General features: G+C 39.2%; 1 protein-coding gene across 3 annotated transcripts in view; it reads left to right on the top strand.

Moving 5' to 3' along the window:
• Positions 1-22,056, top strand: part of NOL10 (nucleolar protein 10) — a 58,622-nt gene extending 36,566 nt beyond the window's left edge. Inside the window, exons 14-23 of one of the 3 annotated variants that reach the window (XR_012586346.1) lie at positions 2,296-2,422; positions 4,091-4,170; positions 4,349-4,447; positions 5,102-5,191; positions 6,962-7,135; positions 7,536-7,783; positions 13,119-13,221; positions 16,561-17,071; positions 20,877-20,961; positions 21,574-22,056. Coding sequence is in view for 1 of the 3 variants with exons in the window: in XM_074581846.1 (XP_074437947.1) it covers positions 2,296-2,422; positions 4,091-4,170; positions 4,349-4,447; positions 5,102-5,191; positions 6,962-7,135; positions 7,536-7,783; positions 13,119-13,221; positions 16,561-16,680 (1,041 nt within the window). In the remaining 2 variants the exon portion in view is untranslated. Of the gene's footprint in view, positions 1-2,295; positions 2,423-4,090; positions 4,171-4,348; positions 4,448-5,101; positions 5,192-6,961; positions 7,136-7,535; positions 7,784-13,118; positions 13,222-16,560; positions 17,709-20,876; positions 20,962-21,573 lie in introns of those variants that run through there. The other 2 variants (XR_012586347.1, XM_074581846.1) reach the window with 2 other exon arrangements.
• The last annotated feature ends 5,828 nt before the right edge of the window (positions 22,057-27,884 follow it).

The raw sequence follows: 27,884 nt of genomic DNA, 5'->3' as shown, positions 1-27,884 counted from the left end.
TTTCCTGGTATTCTGCCACTGCTTTTTTCCGTTAATTATCTCATTTCCCCTCCCTTGTTTTCTATGATCTGATCGTCCAACTCGCTTCACAGATGATAATGAATAATCAGGTCTTTTGGCTTTGTGTGTTTCATGTCACAGATCACGTGCCATGAAAGGTTTTACTCTCAATATCAGGGTTTGAGCACAGGGATACTTGTAACAGTGAGCGGAGCCACAGCTAAAGAGCAAATAAACTGTTTTTCCTCATTTGTGAGACTTCTGCATTGGTTATTCGTTCAAGATCCCATTGGGGGATTACCGTAAGTGGCTGGAGTGGCCTGAGTTCAAAATGAGTAACGTGCACTTTGTAAGGCTTGAGCAGGTAGTGTCGCAGGCATGGAAGTGGTGAAAAAGGTTTATTGAAGTGATAGAGATCTTTACATGATGAGTCAGCAAGATGGAACGAAGGGGAACTTTTTATTTAATAGAAATGGACGCGAGTCAAGGATTCTCTAATCTCATTTCTAATAATCTTCAGCAGAGAAACTTGAATTTAACAAAACTTCTCTTGTAATGAAATTTTAGTTAGTAAGCAACTTGGATTGTGTAAGAATGACAGACGGTTTAATCCAAAACAAAACTATAGATAAACTTTAGAGAATATTCCTCCACCTCAGTCATGCTTTGATGGTAATGAAGCAGAGATAATTGATTGCTTGAATGGCATGAGAACCAGTTTAATATATCTAGACCGCTTTCTTATTAATATTAAAGTTTGGTGTTTAGATTTGAAGAAGTGGGTTTGGGGGAAGCAACTGAAAAGAGTAAAATCCGGATGAAGACAAGATGGACACAACAGCTTCTTAAATGTTGGCAGGAAATCAGTCTGAGTGTTATATAGTGTTTAAGCTGAGTCTTACTGGATCAGGCATAGGAGTTTGGTTAATTCATTAAGTAGGTAGAGTCTTTCCTGTTAATGACATGTTAGGTCTTTTCCTTGGAAGCTCTTACTAAATGGAATAAAATATGCAGCACAGTAAAAAAAGTTAAATTTTTCATTTGGCATGTTACGGTTCTCAGCTAGGGCTGGAGTCTTACAAAGGTAGATCATACTTGATACAGAGACAATTGTGGTCTAGAATACAATATTATTGTTTGGAGTGTTAGGGACTAGAATATTAGTAGAATATTATGGTCTAGGATACAATTCTACAATGTTTCGTATCTAGTTGTCTGCAAAAGAGGACTTCTGAATGAGTAGTAACACACTTCTTTTAAATAAACGGCATTATCTCATACTATTACCACACTATCATGTTAAAACAAACTGTGTGTATTTTCTGTATATAAAATGACTTCTACTTGTTTCCATAATCAAATAGGATCTTAAATGTTGTTGAATCACAAACATTCCTACGGTCATGTTGACGTCGGAGGTTTTAACATACATTTTTAGCAAACAAATCAGAAGCCTCGTCAGAAGTCCCACTCTAGGAGTTAACTGGCCACTTTACGTTCTCAAATGTCAGCTGATTTGCTCTGGAGAGAAAAATGTAGCGTTGGATTTTTCCATTCAGCTAGCTCACCTACTAAATTAACAGCATTGGAACAGTTGAGTATGGCTGCGTGCATCAGGGTAGAGAGGAATTTCAATCAGAACAGCGGGAGGGAAAAGCGAAGAGAGCTAATTGTTAACTTGGGAAATTGGAGGAAGTTTATATGGAAAAGTACATTGATAGTGCACCATAATATTGTTCAAATAAATCCTTTGCCTCATGGTGGAAATATGCAAGTTTTTTAGTATTCCCCTTTATCTGTTTAGACAGTCTGGGTTTATCCTTGAATAAAAATATATGAAATATACCTGTGGTGTTTTAATTAAAATAAATAGGGCAGAATAGGACTTAACATGATTGCATAGTGAGCCCAATGAGTTCAGGATGCAGCAGTGCTGTAGAGATTAGTTGCTGTCTGGTGCCATTGGTTCATAATTTCATCAATAATGTTTGGCTCTCTGCTTTTAATAAATCAATCAGACTGGGACCACTTGAAACAGTTAAACTGGAAAGCTCTAGGTTGTTGGTCTCAAATAAATGACGTAAATTAAAATAACGCTTACAAAATCTATAGTACTCCTTATTGGTAAGGCAAGCAACAGGTTTAATTGTGCTTTGTAATTGCTGTTGCTCTTAAAGTCTGTTTGATCTCAGAGGGATTAATTTGTTATTCCATTATGGCACAGTAGCTGAGAGCCTAACTGTAGGGTTTTTTTGTAAGAATATATAATGTTATAACTTTCTATAATGTCCACAGGTTTTAGGACCTGCCCCAAAATGGTGTTCCTTCTTGGACAACTTGACTGAAGAACTGGAAGAGAATCCAGAGACCACAGTTTATGATGATTACAAATTCGTTACCAGACAAGACCTTGAAAATTTAGGTAAAACAGCTAAATATCCTCTTTAGCTAACTTCTTTGTTCAGTTTTTGATCATTTACACGTGTGAGTTTTGTAATTCCCATGTGACATATGAGGACTGATAGAAATTCACTGGCAGTAGTTTACTCCAGTCGTCTTGGTTATTAATATACCAGACTGATGGCTTTATGTTCTTTGGTTCCCAACCTGTGCAACACGAGATATTTGTGTTTCTTGGATTTTTATCCCAAGAAGATGATTGATATTTGCTGATTTAATATGTCTAGGAATCTCATGTGTGCTTTCAGACGCTAAATGGAAGACATAGGAAGAGAAGTTGGTTTAGTTTTCAAAATATTTTTGAGGTGCTCAAATAGTATGTTGGAACTTACAGCAAAATCTGCCAAAGGCTACCCTGTTTGAATGTCGTAATTTCCAGAGAATACAAATCATTCTAGGGCTAATAGAAACACAGTTTCAAGGAATTGGAATGCTGAAAATTATATAGCAGAGAAGGCAATCATGCTTCTCCCAAGGTAGTTAGTCCTTTTTCTGTCTGTTACGTGTTTTGATTGCAATGTTTTGCTCCAGTTTAATTTAATTAATTTACTTCTGAATATGGGAGTTGGGTTTGGCCTGGCAGGAGGCCATACAAGGAGGAGGTCATCCAAAGCACCTGCATCTTCAGTGTTCTAGTTCTAGACGGTCTGAATGTATCCTGCAGAGCCCTGTCCTGGTTGTAAGGGGATGTAAGCCAATGTAGTATTATCTACACAGAGATTTGACTGGGAATAGTTATTGTACTTTAAATTCACTAGAACTTAGTCAACTTAATTTCCCCATAAATGCAAGTTTTCAAATGAAGAACCAGTTTAGGGGTTATTTTGTATTTCATTCGTCAGGGTTTCTTTGTATTACTAGCTGGAGTACTCTCATTTTGGAATACACAGGAAGACTGTTTCCTGGAAACAGTTAAAAAAATTTTGAGACACAACTCTGCTTTCTGAGATGCACGGTGGTTTCTCACTTTTTTTTGCCATTTAGTTCTAGAAGTTGCTTGTTAATTCTTAATTTCTAAAGATTTGGGGTCTGTAGAGGATATTTTTCTATAAAAAGCTTTTCATCTTCTCAGTCTTGGAATTTGTGAAGATACATGGAAGGAAAATCGGAGAACTCTTAAGTATTTTCATTCTTACTTAGGTTAGGGCCTAGGGTGACAGTTTTATGACCTGATGTGGTACTGTATTTTTTTTCAACATGTTGATTCTTCAAAGACAGTGACCCAAGGCAAAACTCTTTAATTAAAAACATCTCTATACCACACTAAAAAAGTGACTGTCAAACATCTATGGAGTTTAAAAAAAAATCCTCTTGAATTTTTCTTAGTAAACTTTTATGGAGCATAGTGCTTGTGGGCACTTTTAAAAAGTGCACAGTAACATGTATTATGACAAGAAAAATGGATTTTGTTGCTCTGAAGCAGCTCAAATTTCTTGCTGGCCAAACTGGTTTGTTGTTTTTTTTTTTTTTTTTGCGGTTTTACTTAGTCTTGATGTAATGGATGTGACTGTTAGATTGATGCGTTGGCAGTGCTTGTTTGTCTTGAATCGGGTAAGTGAAGTGGCTAGCTTGGAATAGGAGTTCTTCATATATGAAAGCTCTTTGAAATCCTCTGTAACTTTTTTCCCAGGCCTTGCTCATCTCATTGGATCGTCATTGCTCAGAGCATATATGCATGGCTTTTTCATGGACATAAGACTTTATCATAAGGTAAATGACACCGACCCTCGTCAATTTTTATTCTTAACAATAAACTATGCGTGTTGGGCTTTTGTTGGCTTTTTTTCTGTTTTTTTTGTGTTTTGGGGTTGTTTTTTTTTCCTCCAAAATATGGACTGCGTCCTGTATTGATGTTGTTTTCCTTTTACTTCCTCCTGCTTGTTCAAAGGCAAAAATGATGGCCAACCCCTTTGCCTACGAAGAATACAGAAGAGAGAAAATAAGGCAGAAGATAGAAGAAACACGTGCACAGAGAGTTCAAATAAAGGTAAATGCTGTAAACAATGAGTATACTTCTGGGCAAACTATTCATAGAGAGTAATATATTCTTAAGTGTATCTCAGAGATGTAATGATTTAGGATTTGATTCTGTTTATCATCAGAGACACAAAGTAATTTATAGAACTTTTTGAATGGAACCGTAAAATTCCCCTGCGTGTGATTACCACAGATGAGAAGGACTGATACCAAACTGTAAACGAGCAGCTCTCATTACATTTGCCACCTGAATGGGTAACCCACCGGTAAAACTTGCAGTTTCTACTTTTGTCATCAAACTAAATGACTTAAGCCATTAAAACGTAATACTCTGGAGAGAGATGTATAAAAATAGTATTGTGTTTATAATAAGTAGCTTTCTAGATTGAATTTTCTCAACATACAAGGAGAAATAATTGCTTTTAAAGTACTAAAGCTGATGTATTGCAAGGAAGAAACGATACAAAAGTTCTGCTTAAATTTTCTCCAAGTGCTTTAGCTTTACTAGTACCTAGAAATATTTGGAACCATACAAGGAGCTTTTCAGCAAAAGTTACAAGAATGAATAAGAGTTCTCTCTTCACCACATCTATGAATGTAAAGCATGTCAATTTTTGCATGTGCAAAAGCGTAATTTACTGATTAATTGCTTTCCTCTCTTTAGAAACTTCCGAAAGTCAATAAAGAGCTTGCACTCAAACTGATTGAAGAAGAAGGAGAAGAGCAACAGGTTACTAGAAAAAGGAAACAGAAGGTGAGCTTTTGTTTTGGAGACTTTTCTAACTGGGAATGCAGAAATAGTAATGCTTGAAGTATTATTTTTTTGTTGTTGTTGGATTTTGTTTTCTTTTTTATTTGTGTGTGTTATCTGGACAAACAGATTAAAAATTCCATTGTTTCTGTTTCTCATAAATAACTAATAAGTGGCTTTAAGGTGAACTTTGCTGTAGCCGCAGCACCAAAAAGGCCATGTAGTAACTTAGACCTTAAAATGATGACATACTCACTGTGAAAGTGATACGGACTTTTTAGGACTCCAGAAGTTAGCTAAATGCAGAGTCAATACCAAAGTTGTTCTAGAGAGACCTGTTGTTTGCATTTGTTGGTATTTTGGTGGCGACCACCACAAGATAGGTGTTTTCCGTAAAACTGAAGACAGAATTGCCTTTCTTTGTGTACACAGTTAACTACATTTTGTAAAATGGCCAAAATGGTTTGCTCTTACGCAACAGGAATTCTTCCGGATGTCGAAAATAATCCATTTTTATCCTAAGCGGAGTCTAAGGGGAAAAAATGAGTTAATGTTTAGTAGCTGGTGAGAGGGAGTCTTTCTATAGGTAGCACTTCATAGGTGCTCATTCTCAAGAGGACTATAGAATTCATGGAAGGCAGGCATTAGCTTCGTGTGGCATCTAATGAAATCCCGTGTGTTGCAGTTAAAAGGATGAATGAACTACTGAAAAAGTAGGTGGTGGCAAAACCTTAAATGCAGCCTGTCGAAGCCAGTGTTATGATGGAAACATGAGCTCAATAAATGAGGGCTGATTTGTCTAGGAGTACATACAGGTTGCGTTATGAAGTGGACTAGAAAGAGTATACATAAAAATACATGTTCTGGTTATTTTCCTGAAATGACATTAGAGTCTTATGAAAAGCAATTTATTTTTGGCTTTGGGATTTAATTTTTTTGGTGTGTGACTGCAAGTCGCATATTTGTAACAGTTTCTGTGCTTGAATTTTACACTTATTGTTTTCTGTATTTTTTTTTTTCCCCCCACTTCATAGGTAACAATGGAAATTTAATACTGGGGTGGGATGAATGTGCTGGTATAAGTTTGGCAATGTTGAAAGATCAGCTTTTTATAATAAAAAGCTATGTATTCATGAATTTTAAAAGTATGACAACAGGTATTCACCTAAGCTGAAACTGTAGCTTGAACTGTTCCTAATTCAACAGTAGCATAATTTACACTGAGATCGTTTTACTTTAACATGAATGAAACTGTCTTTTCCATTCTGTATGTGTGGGCAGTGAAGAAAAAGTGTTATAAGATGTATAGAAACACTTATGTATTTACAGTAAAACAGTAGTAGCATTGCATAAAGACGTGTTTACCCTGATAACTTGTTGTACATGTTGTAGAATCATCCCTGTCAGACAGGGTATTTGCCTTGGAGGTACTGCTGATTAGCCAATAGATATCAACACGTTTCCAGACTAGCTGGCAGAATGTATGAGAGGCATTAATTCAAAAATACTAGTAACTGTGTATTTAAGGTGCCCATAGCGTGCATAAAAAGTCCTGTCTTGCTTACAGGTACCTTAGAGTGATATTTATTTGATCTTTGTGAAAGTAATAAAATTTAGTAAGCATAAATCTTGATTTTACATGACCTGGAAGGATAAAGCAACTGGCGTTTCACATACCGGTTTTGAGTTTTGTTTAATTAAAAAGTTGTTACTTATTTTACTCATGTCTGTTTCAGAATTTTATAACTCGCTCATGCTTTGCTTCTTTTCCAGAATCTGCCTAGCCTTCTCAAAGATGATCGTTTTAAGGTCATGTTTGAGAATCCAGATTTCCAGGTGGATGAGCAGAGTGAAGAATTTAGGCTACTTAACCCACTTGTTTCTAAAATAAGTGAGAAAAGAAAGAGGAAACTAAAGCTCTTAGAGGAACTGGAAGCACAAGAACAGGTAAAATATTTTGCACTTGGATTAAGAAAAACCCATAGGTTTGGGTTTTTTCCTTTGTTTCAAGCATTCAGAATTTTCACCCTAGAAAGAAGGAAAGATGGGGGCAATGCAAGAACGTCTTATTAACTAGAGTAATTAAGTTTGATGCGTGATGTTATCCTAGTTTTTATATATGAACTATATTGCGTCTACATGAATATAGCTTTGAAAAACATAAAATATGTAGGTGGAAACAATTTTATAATACATCTTCTGCTTCATTTGCTGCTACTGCTTTTGTTGAAATTTCAGTTCTCTTCAACTGTATTGTGTAAAAGCTGTCACATACTGTAATTGCAGGAATAGTTTGAAAAGCAAATTAGTGGATGATTTCTTATTTTTATACTATTTTCGTCTTCAGGAAGAGGAGGAAGAACCAGAAGGAAAAGCAAGCGATGCAGAAAGTTCTGAGAGTTCAGATGATGAAAAAGGCTGGGTTGAAGAGGTCAGGAAACAGCGCAAGCTTCTACGCCAAGAGGAAAAAGTAAAGCGGCAGGAAAGGTTCAAGGAGGATCAGCAAACATCACTGAAACCTCAGTTTTTTGAGATTAAAGAAGGAGAGGAATTCAGAAGCTTCAAAGACTCTGCCAAAAAACAAAAATTAATGAAGTAAGACTAATGTTCCTATTTTAATAGCTGGGGGTGGACGATTCTCAAGTATTTCTCTTACAATGCAGGCCAGTGGCATTTTGGCTTGGAAGCACTTACTAGTAAAGCCACATCTGGCGACTCAGGAATATAACTTAAAGTGACATAGTTGTTGAAGGCTTTGTTTTGTAGTTGAACAAATACAATGTTTAAAGTATGGCAGAGAGACAACACAAATGAGATATTAATATTCTGAGTGCAATTTGGGGATCCATTACTCAGTGTTGGTGAACTGTTGCTCTCACAATTAACAACACTGGTGTCTATAAGAGTGGTTATATTTCTCCACTGGCGTCAGTTTGAGGTTTACAGTCTGGATGTTTTTCATCTGACCCTCTAAAAGGATATAGAATACTGCATAGTCAGTATTTTGGAGGTAGGATCAAGGTGGTAAACAAAAATTGTTCTATCTGGGTATTTTTATGGCATCTAGAAACTTTAAGAAAACTATGCTATCCTTACTTTGGCAGGTCTCACTATCTCTGTTTTTCTTTTTGCAATACAAACATTCAGACTTTTTTTAAAGTGTGGATTTCCTTAAATTGATGATCGGGTAATTGGGTACTGTGTAAAGAGCACGTCAAACCAAAGCTTTGGCTTTGAGGTGCTTAATACCTGCAAATCTCATTGATATTATTTTTTCCAGAGGTGAGTTGAGCTCTTCAGAAGATGAGCTTTAATACTCTTTTATTATTTGGAGCGCAGACACTAATATTAAAACCTTGAAAGACAATAGCTTCAAAGTTCTTGCAGCACACTGGTTGCAGAGCAGAATTTTGACTAATGTTGGAAACAAGTTGCTGGGCTAGATGGATCTTGTAATAGCCATTATGTTTTTACTTAGAATGAAATGATACAGTCAGAGAAAAGAAAGTGAATAATACATATAATGGGACTGTTTCTCTATGTCACTAATGACTGACTCTACAACCTAGTTGTTTCACGATGAAAGTTTGGTGGAGGCATGTGAAAGAAACATTTGATAAAAATTCAGCCTGTCCCTTTAATGTGCAAGTTTTTAACTGGAATTTATCATGTAAAATGGTCTTCAACTCCTACTGAGCCAGTGTTTCTACAGTAGTCTAGTAGTCTATGATTTCCATGCTGTGCCTGCAAGACCTCTTTAAATAGACATAGTGGGTTTTATAAATCGGGATTTGTTCTGCAGCAGTTCCGCAGAACCGCTTCCCATGTTTTCCTTAGCTATTTTTTATCAGCAAGTGTTTACACACAGGGATTCTTCTTTGTTCTTTATACTGAATATACCCACTCATTTTGGACTCTTAAGATTCTTAGATTTCTCCATCAACTTTCTTCTGATTATTTTTCTTTCTTTCTTCCAGAAGGTGAAGCAAATTTTTACTTCTGTCAGGTTTTTTTTTTTTTTCATTGTCCAGGAGAAAATCCATTCTGGACACTCTGACAGAGCATTGTAGGTTAAGGATATTTTTTACATTGTACTTGGATTTATCGTCATGTTAGCAAGTGATTTGAAAAGGGCCCTGAGAGAGTGGTCAAATGGCACTGTATTCTCATTGCCATTGAAATACTTCCCTAAAAGGCAGCACGGCTGCAGCCTACTCACGTACTGTTCTTTTACGCAAATTCAGCTGCGCACTTCTAAAGGAAATTCTCAAGGACACTCAATTTGAAGTATTAAGATTTTATTTCATTCAAAACATTGAAGGCTTAAATGTGAACAGGGATACTGAAAGTTAAGTAAATAAGGCCGGACAGGTGTAAGGAAGAGAAACATTTAGAAAAAACTAAAATAGTGTGACGCAGGACAAAATAAATTCTTTCATCTGGTTTACAGAGGGAGAAAAATTATTGCTTCGGTTCAGGAAAACTGAAACCAAATACCACAGATCTGTCCAGTGGATGGAGGAATATCAGTGATGATATAAACCACGGAATGACTTCTAAATGACTACTTTTAGGGCAGAGAGAATCTGTTTTAAGATTCACTGCTGCAGAATATTTTGCAAGGTGTGGTGCATAATTAGGCTGGCTTGGGTTAGTTACCCTCTATGTGGTAAATGCACAGATGAGACGTAATGTAAAATGTTTAAAAAACAAAAAGAAGAGGAGAAAAAATTGAGGCTAGAATAGGATGACAAAAAAATGGATGTGACAGCATTACATCCTTTGTGACTTTCTGTATTGCTTCATTGACTTGTCTTTCCATTTTTATTTTTGGCCAAGCAATTAGCTCTATACTCAGTGATCCAATTTGTGCTTATCCAGGTATTGTTCCGAGTGTGGAGTTTGATATCCCTCTAATTCTTAAAGGAAATTTAAAAATTAACAGCTGGTATCCATTTCTTATAACATATAGCTGATATGATTCTGTAATCATAGTGACTTAGTCTGTGTTGTGAGCTAAGTTGTTTGGTTAATAAGCATTTTTACATAATAGAATTTAATGAAGAAAATACCTAAATATGTCTTCTGCTGGCTTTATTCAGTGATAAGTAGTCAGCATGAAAATAATTAATTCAAGTAGTGTACTGAAAATTGGAAAGACTGTAGTGGCATGTACAATCCGGTGAGGCTGGCATGTTTGTCTTTGATTTGATTTATCCAAGTTATGGAATGATGGTCTGTGACCAATATAATTAAGTACCTTAATACCTTCACTATGCATTTAATGGTTAGGTGTTCTTTTTTTTTCTCTAATCGTATAATGTTCTACCTGAGGAAACGGTTTACGGCTTATATAAAACTGGGTGTTTCTTTTGACATGTTCCTGACTCAGCTCGGCTCCAAGCCCAACTTCTAAAGCAGTGGTGCGTACTGTACATTTCTTCATAGACCAACAGTCTACGCATTTCTTTGTGCAGGAAAGCTGCAAAATTTACTCCTGGTTGTAAAAAACCACCTTGTCTCAAATCAGTCTGCATTTGATTTTCCCCTTTTGCACTCTTATGCTTACACGTGAAAGCCTGCTGAACGTATTAGCAAAGATGCAGAACTTTGCTTTGTTTACTTACTGCATAAGTTCCTTACATAGTATTAAAAGGACCCATAAAGGGAAAGGGTTTTTATCATGATGTGTGCTAAAAGCTCTTTCGATTTTCTTGATGTCCCTTTAAAAGGTTTGTTATTGAAGTTAGAGCATGGCAAAATTAAAAAGTACAGTGGTCATATCTTCAGAGATGGCCAAGAAAGTTGACAAAAGCCAACAAAAGCACCGTTGACATTCTTAGGTATCGCTAAAGTAAAACAGCAGGAAAAGTCCTGAAAAACTTTATAACCCCAAAAAAAGAAGTGCCTAGGCAATTTTTTGTTTGTTTGTTTTTTACTGTAAGGCAGGGGAAGTTGCTTTTAATAACACTGTTAGCATATCCCTTGAATCAATTTGTTGAGGATGATTTAAAAAAACAAAACAAAACCAAACCCAAACAACCCAGCTGTTGTGTTTGTGTATCAGTGCGTGCAATTCACTATCATTTGAGGTGTGTGCATTTTCAGATAAATAACAGCCGTACCTGCAATTATTCAGTAAAATGGCAAGCCCACAGCATTTTGCTAGTATCTCCTCATTTTAATTTTTCTCCTGACTGAAGCAGTATCTAGGCAGTCATGCTAAATAATTGCTGGGTAGTAGCCATATTTCTCCAGTTTGCTTTCAAAGGGGAGAAAAAATGGGACTTCACTTGAATGTAGAAATCCCACCACAATGTCGGTGACTGATCTTCTGCCATAGTTAGCTCTAAGGCTTAGCTTGTCTTCCCGATTCGCACAGATGGAACAAGTTTTTACATGTACTCACTGAAAAATATACTACAGGGAAGAAAAAAAATACAATCAAAGTACCTAGTCATGAGAAATAAAGTAATTCTTGACAGTAATTTTCAATTGCTAATCTGAAAAGTCTTTGTTACATAAAATGGCTCATTAACCAAAATTCAGCGGACTTCAGAGACTTGGTACGTAGGCCACAATCCACGAGCCCTTCGTCCATAGAAATGCCATTGACGGTGGTGGCTGTATTTTTTGTGGTGGCTGATTACAGGCTGTAATCACCTGTATTTTTATGATGACTTATTTTCCACTTTAAAACCTGTACAAAAAAAACGTCTCTTAGCCTTCTTCAGAGAGATCTAATAAGACACTAACAGCAGCATCTCAAATTGCAGAACTAATTTCATTTACAGTTAGGCGAATGTTTTCCAAACAGAGTGAGTTTGATCACACATGTCGTATTCTCAGGTGGCACTATCTATACTCGTAGGGCCCACATTACAGAGGAAGGACTAGCCGTGCCAGGGCTCACAGGTGCCTGTAGGGGGGTGGCTGAAGCCAGCAGCGTCCTTGCCTGCCTGCCGCATCCCTGTGCTGGAGGCTACGCAGGATCAAGGTGTATTTCCACTCCTCGGCTCTTCCACTTTACAACCCAGCTTACTGAAGTCAGCAAGGGGGATATTAAATATCAGCTCGCAACCTGGAGCAGCCGGGGCACATCGGCGTGTCTTGCTTTTGTAGGGGCGCTAACTTCCAGTGGGGGGAGAGCTGAAAACACTGTCAGTTTTGACCACAACAGCTACCTGCTCCGTAGAAATGCTGGAGTTCAGTGCCCAAGGGGAGAGGCTTGACACCAGCTTGCTCACAGAAACTAACTGATGAGTACCGTGCGCTTGAAGGCGAATGCTCACGTTGGAGCTCCTCTCTGGGGTCAGGGTCTGTCTGTCTTAACACATTCGCTTGTTTGCATCGTTCTTTAATTTAGAAAACTGTTTGCATTAAGACTGTTACAGGCGCAGTGTCCGAGCAGTCATTTGTGTTTGCACTAAGTAGCTTGTCTCTGTCAGTGAAGTGGTTCGCTTGGTGGCGAATTCATTCTGATGTGTAGTCGAGACTATTTCCTTTCCCTCAAAAGTGTTTCCAATTCAGAAATTACAAGATTTCAAGAAGGCTGTATATATCCAGCCTTATTGGTTTTTTATTTGTGAATGTATCTATTACTGCAACTGAATATTCCTGACTTTTTCTGACATTTTGTAGAAAAATATAGCAATAGAAGGGTGTGGTTTCTTTCTCAACTAGAGTCCTGTTGCTTTTTAGCAGAAAAAACAATGAACTTTACATAAATTTTAAAAGTGTTTCTCTACTGAAAGCAGTATCTGGAGGGAATGATTTGAACTTGTCTTTTCTGTTTACTGAATGTTTATTTTTTAGACTCATGGCATTTCAGGCTTTCAGAGAAATTGAGATTAGTTTTGACTGCATTATCAGCCTTTATTGTAGTAAAAAGATGGCAAGAATATGGACTAACATTAATTATTCTCCACAGGAAAACTCTTGGAGATCGTTTAAAGCTTGAAGAAAAACTTGGCACGCTCAATGTGTGTGATACCACAGTAGGCAGCAAACAGGCAACATTCAAATTAAAGAAGGTGAGCTATATATATAATTTTTTAAGATAATACACAAGTAACTTTAGTTTTTGCATGAAAGAACAGGAACTTTGAAACCGTCAAACAAATGTCCCTCTTCATTTCTTTATAAGCTGCCAACTCTTCTGCTTCTTGCCAAGAGAATGAAAGCCTCCGGTAGTACACTGTGTGTTTATACCCTTATAACTCAGACAGCGCTCATAAAATCTTATATTCCGGTGGAAAATACTGCCTTCCATCTTTTGATAGTTTATTTGCAGACATACCATCAGAAGCTTGTGACTTTACCTGACTTCAGTGCCAGGACTGGTCAGATCTTGGTCTGCAGGTCCAAATGCAATCAGGATGCTGTATGTGACTGGCTTGCTCTTGGTTGGTCACATCGCTAGGTCTCAGCATGATCAAAACAGAGCTCCTAACGACCTTGTCATTGAACTTGTGTAACACAGATTGCAAGAATGAGCTCTGGTCCTGTTCTGCTTGCCAAATTCCTTTTGAAGCGTGTAGTTAACTGCTGCCTATCTAACTTTCCCAAAGGGTTTTGGTTTCCCATCCTAAGGAAATTTGTAGATTGCAGACGGGATTACTTCATAGTGTGGGCAGAGTTAAATGCATGCGTGCATCTACTGCTGCTGTAGAACACTTAAGGATTTTTTGCTAGAAAATGGCTTTAGAACTGATGAAAGGACACGTTATAAAAGCTGAAAACCCATATTGATTCATACTTGAGCTGACAAAACGTACTTCAGTTAAACTGGTTTTCCTCAGTAAGCCACTTTGCTATAGTACATATCTCCTTACCAGTGGTCAAATATTGTTCTCGCTGGTAAACTGCTGTCATAAGAATGGCCAAGATTGTCACATCAAGTATGCCTTAAAAAATTCTAAATAACCAAATTTATTGGACTATTTCTGCCTTACTTGTTTTACCCATTTATTGTCTGTTTGCAGATGTTCTTTTTCATCTGTTTTTGATTGTTGTATTGCTGGAATTTAAAATGTGGTGACTGTGGAATAAGTCACAGATTCCTCTGCAGTGCTGTGTAGGATAACCATTCCAGGGATTTTACCAACTGCTGTAACTGATATGTTTAGTGTCTTGCAGCTAATTAAATGGTCTTTGCAGGGCTTTGGAAGCACGGTCTTTTTTATAGTAGCCTTAAATTAGAAAGCGCAGAGCCAGAAGGTTTCTTGCAATTGGTGTTGAACAATAAATGATCACCTTTTGCTAACAGTTTTGTGAAAATTTGGGAGTAAGGTGGAAGAAGAGAGATACAGCAGTGGTTCAGAATGCTATTTTACTTGATTCTATCAGATATGCTATAGTTTTGATTTATTTTTCTTAATTATGTTGCTGCTAACTGTTAACTGATGTTGCTTTATTGAAATACGTACGTTGTGCTCGTTTGCATTAAAAATATTTTTGGAAGTCTAATTAAAAGAGAAATAATGCATCTACAGAGACCTTTCCTCCTGTCAACAGAATAGCAAAATAAGACTTACAAGTCTTCTCTCAAATAAACAGACGCCCTGTATATATTCTGAAGTCACAGGGAATGGAGCAGGGAGAGCTAGGAAGAGCTCACGCTATGCAGTATGCTGTGTCTTGACGCTCCTTTTCAGAGGATGAAGAGATGAAGTTGGCAAATCGAAAAAGGGATTTTAGTGTTACTCTGATCATCGACTTCTGCTTTGTGACGCCCTTTCCTTAAAGTGCAAGTGTATTTGGGAGTAGGTAGAAAGATTTAGTGGAGGAGAGAATTGTGCTTCTCTGGGATTGGTATCACTCGACCTTATAGATCGGTGGAATTGAGACTGAACTTTGCTGCTACAGTTGTGATATGTTGGCAGCCTCCCAAATGACCAGCAAGTACTGACGGATCCAGTGAGGAAATTGTTTGGCATTGATATTTCACACTTTAGTTTTCAGGGGATTTTTAGTATGGTTCCTACAGTGTGGCATCCTGTTTTTCAATTTCAGCGTGCTTTATGATAGCAAATAGCTATGACAAAACAGCAGGGTTTCTAAAATGCCTAAGTACTTACACTACTAGGGAGGTATAGAGGACATTTTTAAAAAAAATCCACAAAGCTTCAAATGCAAATCAAGATCATGCAGTACACTAGAGGTAACAGTCAACATTAAATTAAGTAAGATTTCTCCAGACCGTTTCAGACAAAGTCTGGAGACAGAGAGAAACTACTTACATTTTCACATAGCGGGCTTCTTGTTTCCCTACTTGCAGTGGAAACAGGAGTCAATAAATTTCGGTGACGTCTAAAGCCCACTAGCTTTTATTACCGTGATACTGGTATGGGCTTATTGCTACATTTGGTAGATTGGTTCATATCTCACCTCAGCCAAAATGTTGTCTATGCGTGCAAATCTCTAACTCAGGTTTAAATGGTACTTTAATGGGAAACTCAGGGAGAGGTGGGCTGACATATAAGTGCTGCTGATTACGGATTAGATGCAGTGGGGATACAGTTGCATGACCAGTAACTCTGTCACACTGTTCCTGTGATGCTGTTGAAATTGTTCTAATTTTATTTAGAGTATATTATAGCATATTTAGAGTTTTTTATAGCATGGACAGTTGCCTGAGCTTGGCTAGTTCAAGTCTGCTAGTTCAAATTTATGATTAGTTCGAAGACAAGCCTTAGTCTTCCAAAGAAAATAGTAGTTTATGGCTGTAAGAGTCATTTCATCTATGTGGTATGTAAATGAAACCCTTTCAGCATGTTCTTGATGAAGAGGAAAAACATTAAGAGAGCATGTGCCACAGGAGCAGAGATTTTAAATTATTTTCATGTGGAAAGTCTTTGTAGAATTGCATACAGCATATCAAACTCTTTCAAGAACTTGTAAGAACACTTTGTAGAAAACCTGTACGTTTCAGCAAATTTAACTAATTTTTCTGTCTTTTAAAATGCATTTGTGCAAATATTAAATGTATGCGTAACTAGTTACCCAAAGGAGATACTAAATATCCTCAAATTGTGCTCTACCTTAAGGGCATTAAAACATAATTTCCGGAGTGTAATTTTACAGTCTATTGTTAGACACTGGTTTTCATCTGAAATACATTATTTTTTTTCACTTTTTTCATGTTTTTCGATATCTTTGCCTTAAATGTGTGCTGTGAATTACTTAGAATGATAATGCCTGGAGTACCCAGAATCAACAGGTATGGTATAAGACAAGGTAGCATGGGACCATTTAAAGTAACGCTTCCAGATTTCCTTAGTAGAATTCTGACTTGATATATAGATGCTTGAACAATGAGGTGATGTGTAAGTTTACAAGAGCTTGAGTCTGTTTTTGTTCTAACATTCCAGTCAGAGCAGCAAAAGAAACAGCAGGAAGCTGAGAAACAGCATCGTCAAGAGAGGAAAACTCTTCGGCGTTCTGCTAGTCATCTCAAGAGCAAACGTGGAAGAGGACGACCGTTTCATTGATTTATTTTATATTATTTTTTTAAGAAACTTCTTTTATCTCATTTTTCATTTGAAAAAGGGACTTTTTCAAATTGGGACACAGTACCAATGTGTTTGTATTTTGATTCATTGGTGAACACAAAAAACAGAACTTGCTAAACCCCGTGTTAATTACTGAAAAGCTTATGAAAGTAAAGTATTGACCAAAGGACACTACAAATATGGTGTGTTATAAACTCCAGTGTGAACTGATTCGTGCAGAAATCACGCGCAACTGGTTTTTGTGTAACCCTGGATGTTTTCTATATAAGATTTTATATATACAACAAGGCTGCCTGTCTTTTATTTAACTTAAGAGCTGTGGGTTTTTGCTTTCTGAAGGCTTTGTGACTCTTTAGATAGAAGATCAAGGGTAAGTTATTTTGTCTAAAAATTTAACTTTACAAGGGCACAACAAATTTTCCTTTCATGGTTCTTGAAGGATGATGCACAATTGTCTTTTTTAAAAACTGACTGTGGCTTTGTATTCTTGGGTTGCCTTAGTAGCCAGAAGGAGCTACAAATGGTTGTCCTGAGGGCAACTGAGAATAGAATGCCTGATGTAGGTTCCTCTAAATCACTCCATAAGGAAACTTCTCTTGCCACACCGATGTACAAAGGGGAATCTCGGAAGGATAGTCTTACTAAGTTAAATTTGGTAAGTATGGCCCTTACTCAGAATCCTTAGGACCAGGTTTAATACGTTTTGGTAAGCCAGCCGTGGTTCTACATAGATCAAGTGGTACATGTTCACATAATAAGCACATTAAGGCCATGACAGCAGAGTCCTATTATTCAAAAAGTTAATTTAGTTAAATAACTTAAGAAACTAGAACCTATGTTAAGGAAACGATTGATTCTTTTCTATGTTGTCTTTTTGATTCCAAACAGAATGCTTGTTGCTAACCAGGATACAACATCTCTTCTTGATTTTTTTATCTTGCAAACCCATCATTTACATAAGCAGTTCACTATTTAAGCAAATAAATTAATTTTTACCTTTGATTCTAAAGGCGCTTTGTTTATTGCTTTTCAAAGGACTTTAGAAATTGTCTTTTTGCTAAAGCCAAGAAACTGTGAACTTTGAATCCAACAAGAATCAGTGATTCTCCCCATCACTGTAAATCTTATTAAGAGACTTGGAGGTTCTTAAGTGTTTTGCTTTATAAGCCAGAGAGGTTATTAATCTGATCAGGTCTCCTGGACAGTATTTACCGTAGAATTTTTGCAGTTATTTCAGTAAAAACCTTGGTTTCTCGCAGCCTGATGCTTTTTATTATTATTTTTTAGGATGGTAGACTAATCAGTCACATGGTTAAATTTATTTTCTTCTCCCTGGTTTAATTTTACTTGCTTTAATTCCTTGGTGCTTCTGTTTTTAATTATATTGTTTCCTTTAATTTAAAAATGCCTTTTGCACCTGGTATTTTCAGTTTAAAACATACATTATAATCATCACCTTTCTGTCGTTGCATTCCAACTAAAGGATGAGTCTCTCCATACCTGTTTTTTACCTCTTAACAGTCAAATTTCTGCATTGCCCACAAGCTTCTCCTGCTTTCTATTTAACACAGAACTATCTGGTATTCCAATGTCAGTCTCACCCATGCTGTATATCAAGAAGTACCATTATTACTTTGCCTTAGCCACTGAGAAAATGTAACGCAGTTGCAGTTGCTCCAGGGTATGTCCCCCTTTTTGGAGCCTTGTCTTTTGATAACATTCAAGCCTTTGAAATCCAAGTGCAGTGACAAGTTAAAGTTTGTACTAGTGCAGCATCTTCCCCTGGAGTGTTGTTTTATCTCTTGGAAATTATCTTTGTGCAATTCAGGTGTGTTCGCTTCATGTACATGGCTGTCCTGAACGTGGAAAGATTAACAGTGGAAACTTGCCACCATTCTGGTTGAAACAGGGAGAATTGGGGATTAGGTGGACAGAACTGGCTCTGTAAGAACAGGGGTTCGGAGGACTTTGCTCCTTCTCATGGTAGGCCTAAATCCCATGATGTTTGATCAAGAGCTAGAGGTGCATTTGTGGTTTCAGGCATCTGTATTTCAGCAATGATTTTATTGGCTGTCAAGAGCAGTAAAAAAAAATAGATGGTTGATCTGCAGGGTAGTAATGAACTGAGTTTGAAGCAGTTAACTTTCAGCTTCAAAAAAAAAAAAGCTGTATTTCTTCTGTTTTGAGATTCTCCTGACTGGCACCGGTTTAGGTCAGTGTATGTTTTGTTTGTCATGCACTTAGAGTACCTCGTTATGATAATATTGGCCATGTATTTAGGTTGGAGCCTGTATGATTAAAAGAACATACTTCATACTGTTAGAGAAAAAGCACGCGTAAACTTTGCTTAGCACACCGTTTATTTCACATAAAGGATATTTGGGATACACTTTCAATGGTGTTTAAATATACTAGGCATAACCAGTGAGATGCCTGGAAAGATAGGACTGTGACTGTGGTTTGCATATTATAAAAAGCCAATGTGGGAACTGGAAGATGGGCTTGATGCACTTATAGTAGCTTATGTTGTTTAGCAAATGCTCTACAATTGTCCCTACTGTTTGGGGTTCCCAAAGCACTGCAGGCTTTGCCTGTAAGTATGCTGTATTTTAGCTACTATGTGTATGTATATGCTGTATATGATCTTGCTATAATAAGGCTAATTAAGGATAGAAGTGTGAGTAATAGGTACCAGCTATTCTGGAGAACAATCCTAGAAAACTGGAGGTCGCAGATAGCATTTGTTAATGAGAATATTAGAGTTGGCTCAAGAATCTTAATACTTGTGAACGACAGATGTAACAACCGGTTGTGAGGTGCCCTTCCAAGGAGGAAGACTGTACTGCGTCGTAAATTCGTCTGCTTGTCTTTGCCCAGGAACGCCTGCCCTGGCGATGTTTCATCATTGGCCAGTTTATTCCTTTGTGCGCTGGGCTTGGTTGAGAACGTGGTGGAATAGGGCATTCGTGTAAGGTGAAGAAGAAGTAAAGCTCTGCGCAGTCTCTGTCGCAGCTATGACTGAATTCGTGCTCTACTGGATAACTAGTGGCTCGTGTAGAATTTGAAAGACCAGAGAGAATTAACCAAAAAACAGGTCTGTAGTGCCAAAAGTGTTTTCCTGTTGCAGCCGTATTCCCAAAGGAAGGACATATGATTCTAACACAGGCAGAGGGAAACCCAGCATGTCTCTAAAGCAGGAAGATAGCATATAATTTTAAAATTCATAAATTAATTGAACTAATATTTACTCTCCCGCTACTTTTTCCCATGAACCAGCAGGTGGTTAGAATCAGCAGTACCCAGAAAAGTCAATTTCCTAACCTTGATCTGACTATTAAATGTTTGAAAGAGGGTGGTGGTCTGTAGGTATTGCTCACGTTGGTCAGAAGTGTTGGATGTTTGCATTTTGCTAACAGTGAGGCATGGCTCTTCAGGGTGTCCAGTGCTGGAACTCTGGAACGCAGGGGAGCTATAGTTGGTAGGCTGTGCCGAGTCACCTGGCACGCATTTGAGCCCAAGAGCTTTTCGGTGAAATAGGGATGAAGATTCCTTGCAAGCTTTGTTTTTGAGGTATTGGGGAGCAGCAGGAGGGCAGCCCTATGAGCGAAGGCAGGCTGGGGGTCCTGCGTTATCTAAAAGCAAGATAGTAGGGTGACGGCAATGAGGTTCAACCAACAGACCAAAGAGAGATGTCCAAGGTCAAGTGAGCAGGTCGGGATCCGCGAGGTGCTTGGGCAGGCATGGGCACACATAGCTCAGGTGAGGACTAAGGGTGATGCGGCTCCCCAGCAAAGCAAGGCTGCTCAGGGGTCTTTCTCCCACATCTCTTCTCATAGCAGTCTGGTCCCCGGTTGTTTGCCCATACTGTTCCCAGAGCTGGCTTGCAGCACAGACAGCCAAACCCTTGGCAAGGTGGGGGAGGGGTAGCGGAGCCCTAAAGTCCTACATAGGGACCCGACATGAAGCATGTTTAGATTCTTGAGTTTGATAAAGCAGGTTAATGTCCTTGAACAGATATCTGGGGGAAGATTTGCGAGTTTCATCAGAAGCTGACGCGTTAATGCAACATCATTGCAACCAATTAACTTAATGCAACAAAAGCAGGCATTTCTTGGGTATCAGCCTGATTACATCAACCGTTTTGCATTCAACGGTACTTATTTTCCATACTGCAGAAACCAGTATTGATCCAGTATTGCCATTCCTACAAGCTGAGCAGCTGCTGGGGTCCTTTTTGACATTTAAGGTTCATACCCTACGGTAAGAGTGATCAGATGCTGTAGCCTTGTGGAAACCCTGATTGTTTCATACGTGTGAGAATTTAGTGGTGAGAATTAGTTTAAAAACTCCTTATAAAAAAATTTACAGGTAGTGGTTAAATGTGAGTGAAATCCTAGTGAGATAAAGAAAAGACCTGGATCTGATGAGTCAATACTTTTTTACTCCACAAGTAATATAGTTTACTTCAGATGGGCTATTAGTCATTGAACAAACGTTGGACCAAAACTATTTGTGTAATGTTCTTTCCAAAATGCTGTTACCAAGCCAAGCAGCGTGCTGTGTTCCTGTGACTGGTATAATTGTCTGAAAAAGAGAGCATCCATCAGTTTATACAAAACAATGAAAGAATTTACCACACTGCTGGTTCTTAATCTCTGAACAAAACAGTGAAATATGATTTAAAACATTCGTCTGCATAAATAGCAAGTGTGTGAAAAATATATATACACATTTTTATACTCATGGGGTTCATTTATATACGGAGCTTGAGATTACCAGCTTCGGGAAGAGTTGTGAGGGAGGGTGTAACACGTTTTCAAATTACTCCATCTTGCTTTGCGGCTGCCTTTTATATTTGTGTTCTCCTTCCAGACGGCAGAACGAGTAAATAGACTTGAATTCCAGGAAGAAAGGACCAACTTCCAGATGCAGAAGGGACAGCGAAGCAGTACAGCAGCTGACCTGGGGAGGTTGTGCAGTGTCCGCCGAAAGACTTGCAATGTCAGATTAAAGCTCTGCAGGAACCCCACAGGTAGAGTGGAGCCTGCCTTGAGGAGGAGGAATGGATTAATGAACTTTAGAGGACCTCTCCAGCCCAATGACTCCATGAATGGTTGTAGGGCATAAGGAAGAGGCATGCAGCATTAATTGACTGGAGTCATTTTTCCCTCTTTGTCCCGTCCTTCAACTGAATCACTCACTAGTTTTATCTTTTTATCTCTTTCATAAAGATTAAATACTTTTTTTGGCTTGTCTCCATAGCTAATATATTTTGTCTGATCTTGGGAAGTATGGGGTTTTTAAGCTGAATGAAAGCACATAAATCTATTAATAAACTTCAGCTCTTGATCGTTATCTCTGTGTTTCAAAGCTGATTTTACTCAACAACTGACTGTTTGTGATGAACGTGAAGAAGTGGTCTTAGTCTGTTACCAAAATGAACAATTTATAGCACAGCCTGCAGAAAATAATCAGGTTTAGCAGAGCTTGTAGTTTACACAACTGGAGGAAAAAGAATTACCGCATTTTAAAGGCTCTGTCGATGGGTAACTGTAAACCTTGCGACGCGGTTTATAAATCATTCTGTCTGTAAAACTGGGTATTGCTAATTTCCACACCCATTCCCCCGCCTATAATTTAGGCATTTTCTCTCTGCCCCCTTCCTCTCTCTGATGGCTCTGCTTGTGTTAACTGTGTTTTACTATCACTTCCTTCCTCCTTTGTTTTTTAATTTGGCTCACATCCTTGATCCACATGGGGCCTAGTGGCAAATTTCTATGGATAGTATCACACGTGACCCTGTGTTTCTACAGTAAGTGGCATTTCTGTACAAAATACTTCTGGGCATCCTGTGCTGCAGACTAGTTTGCACGCTCACACATCAGCCAAGGTAAATTAAACTGATTTCTGAAAACAGCGATGACTGTAAATCATCCATACTAGTATAAATTCAGAAATGCGTGTCAGTTGCTGACCGTGTTTTTCAGGATCTCATCCTCTGATCTTTGTTTGCTCAGTGTTTCAGATGGTGGTGCACGTACAAGGAGTGAAGATCAACCCTCGGCATGTTCAGAAAGTACTAATTTTCCTCTTACTGTTTGAAAAAAATAATTGCAGAGATAAGTACTGCATTTCCTTTGACAGCTACATTCAATTAGAGTTTAAGTACAATAATTTTACAGCAAGACCAGGTATGAGTTTAAAACACTACCGTTCCCAGTGTGGTCATGCTTTACAAGTGACGTTTGGGTCAGCTTACCTATGAAGGCAAGCCCTTGTTCCCATTTAATTCTTCATTGAGTGGGGCAAAAGTGAAAATCCCGTTTCCTCATTAAAGAGAAAACTAGGCAGTTGAAGTGGGAAATACCAGCCCAGCCCTAATCAAAATTTATACTCCCAATTCCTGGAACCACCCTTCCCTTCCCTACAGCGGTTTCTGCCAAAGCTGCTCTGTCTCCTTATTATCTCTTGTTTTAACATCTGGCTATTTCTTGTGGAGTGCCTATCCTTATGCTCCAGTTTTTCTATTAATATCAGGATCTATAGTACAAATTTGTACAGATATAGCACAGATTTGAGAATGAGCACTAATGGTAACAGTAGTCAGGTCGTGTCTAGGCACATCTTGAGCAGAAAGGATTTGTATAAACTTGGAGATGTGGGGAGCTGTGACATCAAAGTGCATGGGGGGGATTCGGAGAGCTGGCACGTGTTCCTGTGCATATCGTTAGTGATAGGCAGGGGGGAATGTTGCTTTAACCGCCCAAAATTCTATTCCTACCGCTCTGTGTGCATCTGTACCCCTGTACTAGCTCTGCTTCAGTAAGGGTCTGGGTGTTTTGGCTGGAGTTGTTGTGTTTTATAATTTTTTCAAGACTTTTACTACTGTGTTAGTACAATTCCAGTGTATAGTTACATACATGCACAATTACATTACATTGTATACAATAGCACAAAAGGTTCAACATTCAAAAGCATTCAAATTATTTATCATCTGACTTCAGTAATTAATATTATGTCCATTCCATTTACCAGCACTACTTCTGTAAATGGATTTTCTTATGTATTTTAACCTTTGTAATATTGGAACTTCATATCACAAGTGAAGTGCATACAGTAGGGGTCATAAAGACCACATGTTTAGAATCATAGAATGTGTTGCGTTGGAAGGGGACTTTAAAGGTCATCGAGTCCAACCCCCCTGCACTGAGCAGGGACATCTTCCGCTAGATCAGGTTGCTCAGAGCCCCATCCAGCCTGACCTTGAATGTTACAAGGGATGGGGCACCTACCACCTCTCTGAGCAACCTCTTCCAGTGTCTCACCACCTTCATTGTAAAAAAATTTCTTCCTTATATCTAGTCTAAATCTCCCCTCTCTGTTTAAAACCATCACCTGTTGTCCTATCACAACGGGCCCTACTGAAAAGTTTGTCCCCATTTTTGCTGTAGGCCCTCTTTAAGTACTGGAAGGGGCTATAAGGTCTTCCCGGAGCCTTCTCTTCTCCAGGCTGAACAACCCCAACTCTCTCAGCCTGTCCTCATAGCAGAGGTGCTCCAGCCCTCTGATCATCTTTGTGACCCTCCTCTGGACTCACTCCAGCAGGTCCATGTCTTTTCTGTGCTGAGGGCTCCAGAGCTGGACCCGGTACTCCAGGTGGGGTCTCACAAGAGCAGAGCAGAGGGGCAGAATCACCTCCCTCAACCTGCTGGCCACGCTTCTTTCGATGCAGCCCAGGATGTGGTTGAGTTACCTGTAAGGATTTAATCATCTTATGCAAATGAGAATGTTGTGAAAAGCAATTATCTTGTCCATTAGGATTTTGCTGATATTCTTGTAAACTGAATCAAAAGGAAGTTTGCAACACTCCCATCATAGCTACTGTGTTTTTCTCCTTTCCTGGATGTAAATGAGAGATTGCCCAACGGGACTATGACACTGTTGTACTGAAAATATGGGGCAATATTTTAAACAGATCTCCCCAGCAAATATATATCCTCTATCTGAGATATTTTAGACAGGTTACAACAAATCACTTTTGCACAATGCTATGGTAACTACGTTGCTGCATTTTAAATATTACTAGAAGCAGAGCACAGATGATCACGCCCCGGTGTTTAGGACGGGGCCTGACGCTGTTCAGTTTACGAGTATGGACAGAAGCAAGAACATTGTGTGTAATATCCCGCATGTGCATGTTGGTGGGGACTAGTACCACTGAATTAACTGCAGTTTGCCAGTTAAGGGAAGAAATTAGAAGTATTGTGAAGTCTAGAGAAAGTTACTTTGGGAGAATTAAAAAGAGACGATCCTTTATTTTCATGGTCTGTCTCTCAAACCATGAGCAGTTCCAGTCAAAACGGGAAGAAGGTGGAAACTTTTTCAGAGGGGAGGTGAGGCTATTTCAGGTATTCAAGAAACGCTTGACCTCCCTGGAATGGTGGAAATGAAAGCTGACTTCAGTGGTGGCATTTTGGACAGATGTGAGGGCAGGGCTATGGGGGATATTTAATGTGACCAAAGCAAGGGAGATTTTACACCCAAGTGGAGAGGCCACTGTGCCTCAGGGTACGGGAGGATGAAACAGCCAAACAGTCAAGGCAGCTCCTTCTCTCCAGCGTTTTTCCAGAGGATCTCTCTTAGCTTCCCTTGTTATATGATGTGTACATGATACCTACTGAAGCAGTTTCTGGAAAGTAATGCCCTGTCTTGGCCTCTAGTTATCATAGAATCATAGAATCTTCATGGTTGGAAAGGACCTTTGAGATCATCAAGTCCAACCATACAGACACCAAAAAAGCACCCAAACCAAACCAAAAAAAAAAAACACAAACCACCACAACCAACCAACCTACAATCTCTGTCACTAGAGCATGCCCTGAAGTGCCACATCTAGACGTTTCTTAAACACCTCTAGGGATGGTGACTCAACCACCTCCCTGGGCAGGCTGTTCCAGTGCCTGACCACTCTTTCAGTAAAGGAATTCTTCCTAATATCTAACCTAAACCTCCTCTGCCACAACTTCAGACCATTTCCTCTGGTCCTGTCATTATTCACCTGGGAGAAGAGACCAACACCCACCTCTCTCCAACCTCCTTTCAGGCAGTTGTGGAGGGCAATGAGGTCTCCCCTCAGCCTCCTCTTCTCCAAGCTAAACATGCCCAGCTCCCTCAGCCTCTCCTCATATGACTTGGTCTCCAGACCCCTCACCAGCCTGGTAGCTCTCCTCTGGACACGCTCCAGCACTTCAATGTCCCTCTTGTACAGAGGGGCCCAGAACTGAACACAGCACTCGAGGTGAGGCCTCACCAGTGCCGAGTACAGAGGCACCATCACTTCCCTGCTCCTGCTGGCCACGCTATTCCTGATACAAGTCACAATGCTGTTGGCCTTCTTGGCCACCTGGGCGCACTGGAGCATGTTCATGCTTCCTCTAAATCACAGAAAAGTAATTGACCTTTCGTGTCAGTTAAGATGCCCTATTTCCCCTTGCCTCTGAAGATCTCTGAAGAAATAGCAGAGCTCCGTCCTTCAAAAAGGCAACTGCTTCCCATGAAATTAGAGGAATTTCTCATAGACCCTTTGGAAAAAGAGTAACTGTCTAGTAAGGCAGTCAGTGAAGCAGCTGGGAAGGGATGGAGAGAGGAGAGGTGGAAAATCATTTGAGATCTGGCCAAATGTTTCTCTTAAAACATATTCCAACAGAGAAAAGAGCTTATAGATGTAAAAGGCAAATTTCCAAGAGCTGAAACTAACCTGTTCTGGTTTGGGGTTCTCAGTGAAGACATTCTAGCTTCTAATTTTACCACCATTTTCTCCTCGAGGGTACAGTCCTGTCCTGAGCTGCTCAGGTTTCTTGCACTTCAGTGTCTTTTTAGAAGTGGATTCCTCCAGCCGGAATGGCAAGGTTACTAGAGCTGGTCAGGTAGAAACAGTAATGCAAACTCTTTCAAACTTTTTTTCTGATTCTCCCCGCAACCCCTCAACATCTGGAGTTATTGGGGGTTAGATAATTGGGCATTATCTAATCATGAGCCCCGAGTCAGTGAGCGCCCCTGTGGAGCAGCAGTCTGAAGTGCCTGCAGACTGCTGAAGTCTTGAGCTGCCTTGAACCCTTTCTGTCTTCCCTTCCTTCTGGGTAGGCATGTGTTGCCACTGACAGTATCCAGAAAACGACCCACAGCAGCTGTCAGCAACAGGTTTCCCAACCTCCTTTCAGCTGCTGGGAAATGGTTTTAGCGAATGCTCTTCAGAGGATGAAACAGTTACAGCAAGTTTGACAGACAACCTCTTCGTTTCTTCAAGCTGCCTTTAGCTCTTAAGTCATAACAGCAAACCAATTTCTGCACTAAGTAGGAATAGTGGGGATGAAAATTATTATCAGTGCTGATGTGGGTTTTTTTTCCTAGTGTAGTTGGGATTTGGTGACAACTAACTGATAGGAGCTAAGTGGAAATAATTTCTTAATCACAGGAAGCTTTGGAGCTTCTGGCTTTGAGGCAAGCCTACTTCTGGCTTGCTTCATGCATCACTTCATCTGTCTCACCACATTAAGTAATGCATTTTAGGGCATCTAAACTAATACATCAAGATACAAACCAGGCTGAAGAACCGGATGGGCTTAAGAATCTGTCACAGTGTAAGGTACTCATACGGCCAACCAACTTCTACTTTATTAGATTGCGTAATTCCCATAGGTCAACATTTCTGCCTCTTGGCTAAGGCAAGAATTCGGACTGGTTTCCAGGCTTGCTCAGCGTTCAAAGGTGCTTGAATTTAAGAACGTAGGCCTATCCCCGCTTTGACCACACTCAGAAATCTTCAGCGCAAGGCTGTCCTAAGAGCCAGGCAACCGCCATGCTTCTAGCCGTCCCTCTACCGTGCATTCTCTGAGAAATCTTCCTGCTCGCTTTTGAAAGCCTTCAGAGACCAGGCTGGATGGGGCTTTGAGCAGCCTGGTCTGGTGGGAGGTGTCCCTGGCCATGGCAGGGGGGCGGATCTAGATGGTCTTTGAGATCCCTTCCAACCCGAACCATTCTGTGATTCTATGATAAGGTCAGGGAGGGCTTCATATTCTCTAAATGCTGTTTTATTGATTTACATTTCTGGATGGGGTGGGAGGATGTTCTTTTTTTAAAAAAAAGAACCTTTTTAAGCAGTTTCCCTTTGAGATTCCCTAGCA

Source organism: Larus michahellis, chromosome 3, assembly GCF_964199755.1.
Source record: "Larus michahellis chromosome 3, bLarMic1.1, whole genome shotgun sequence".
NCBI classification, from domain to species: Eukaryota; Metazoa; Chordata; class Aves; order Charadriiformes; family Laridae; genus Larus; species Larus michahellis.
This window is presented reverse-complemented; position numbering and strand designations above follow the sequence as displayed.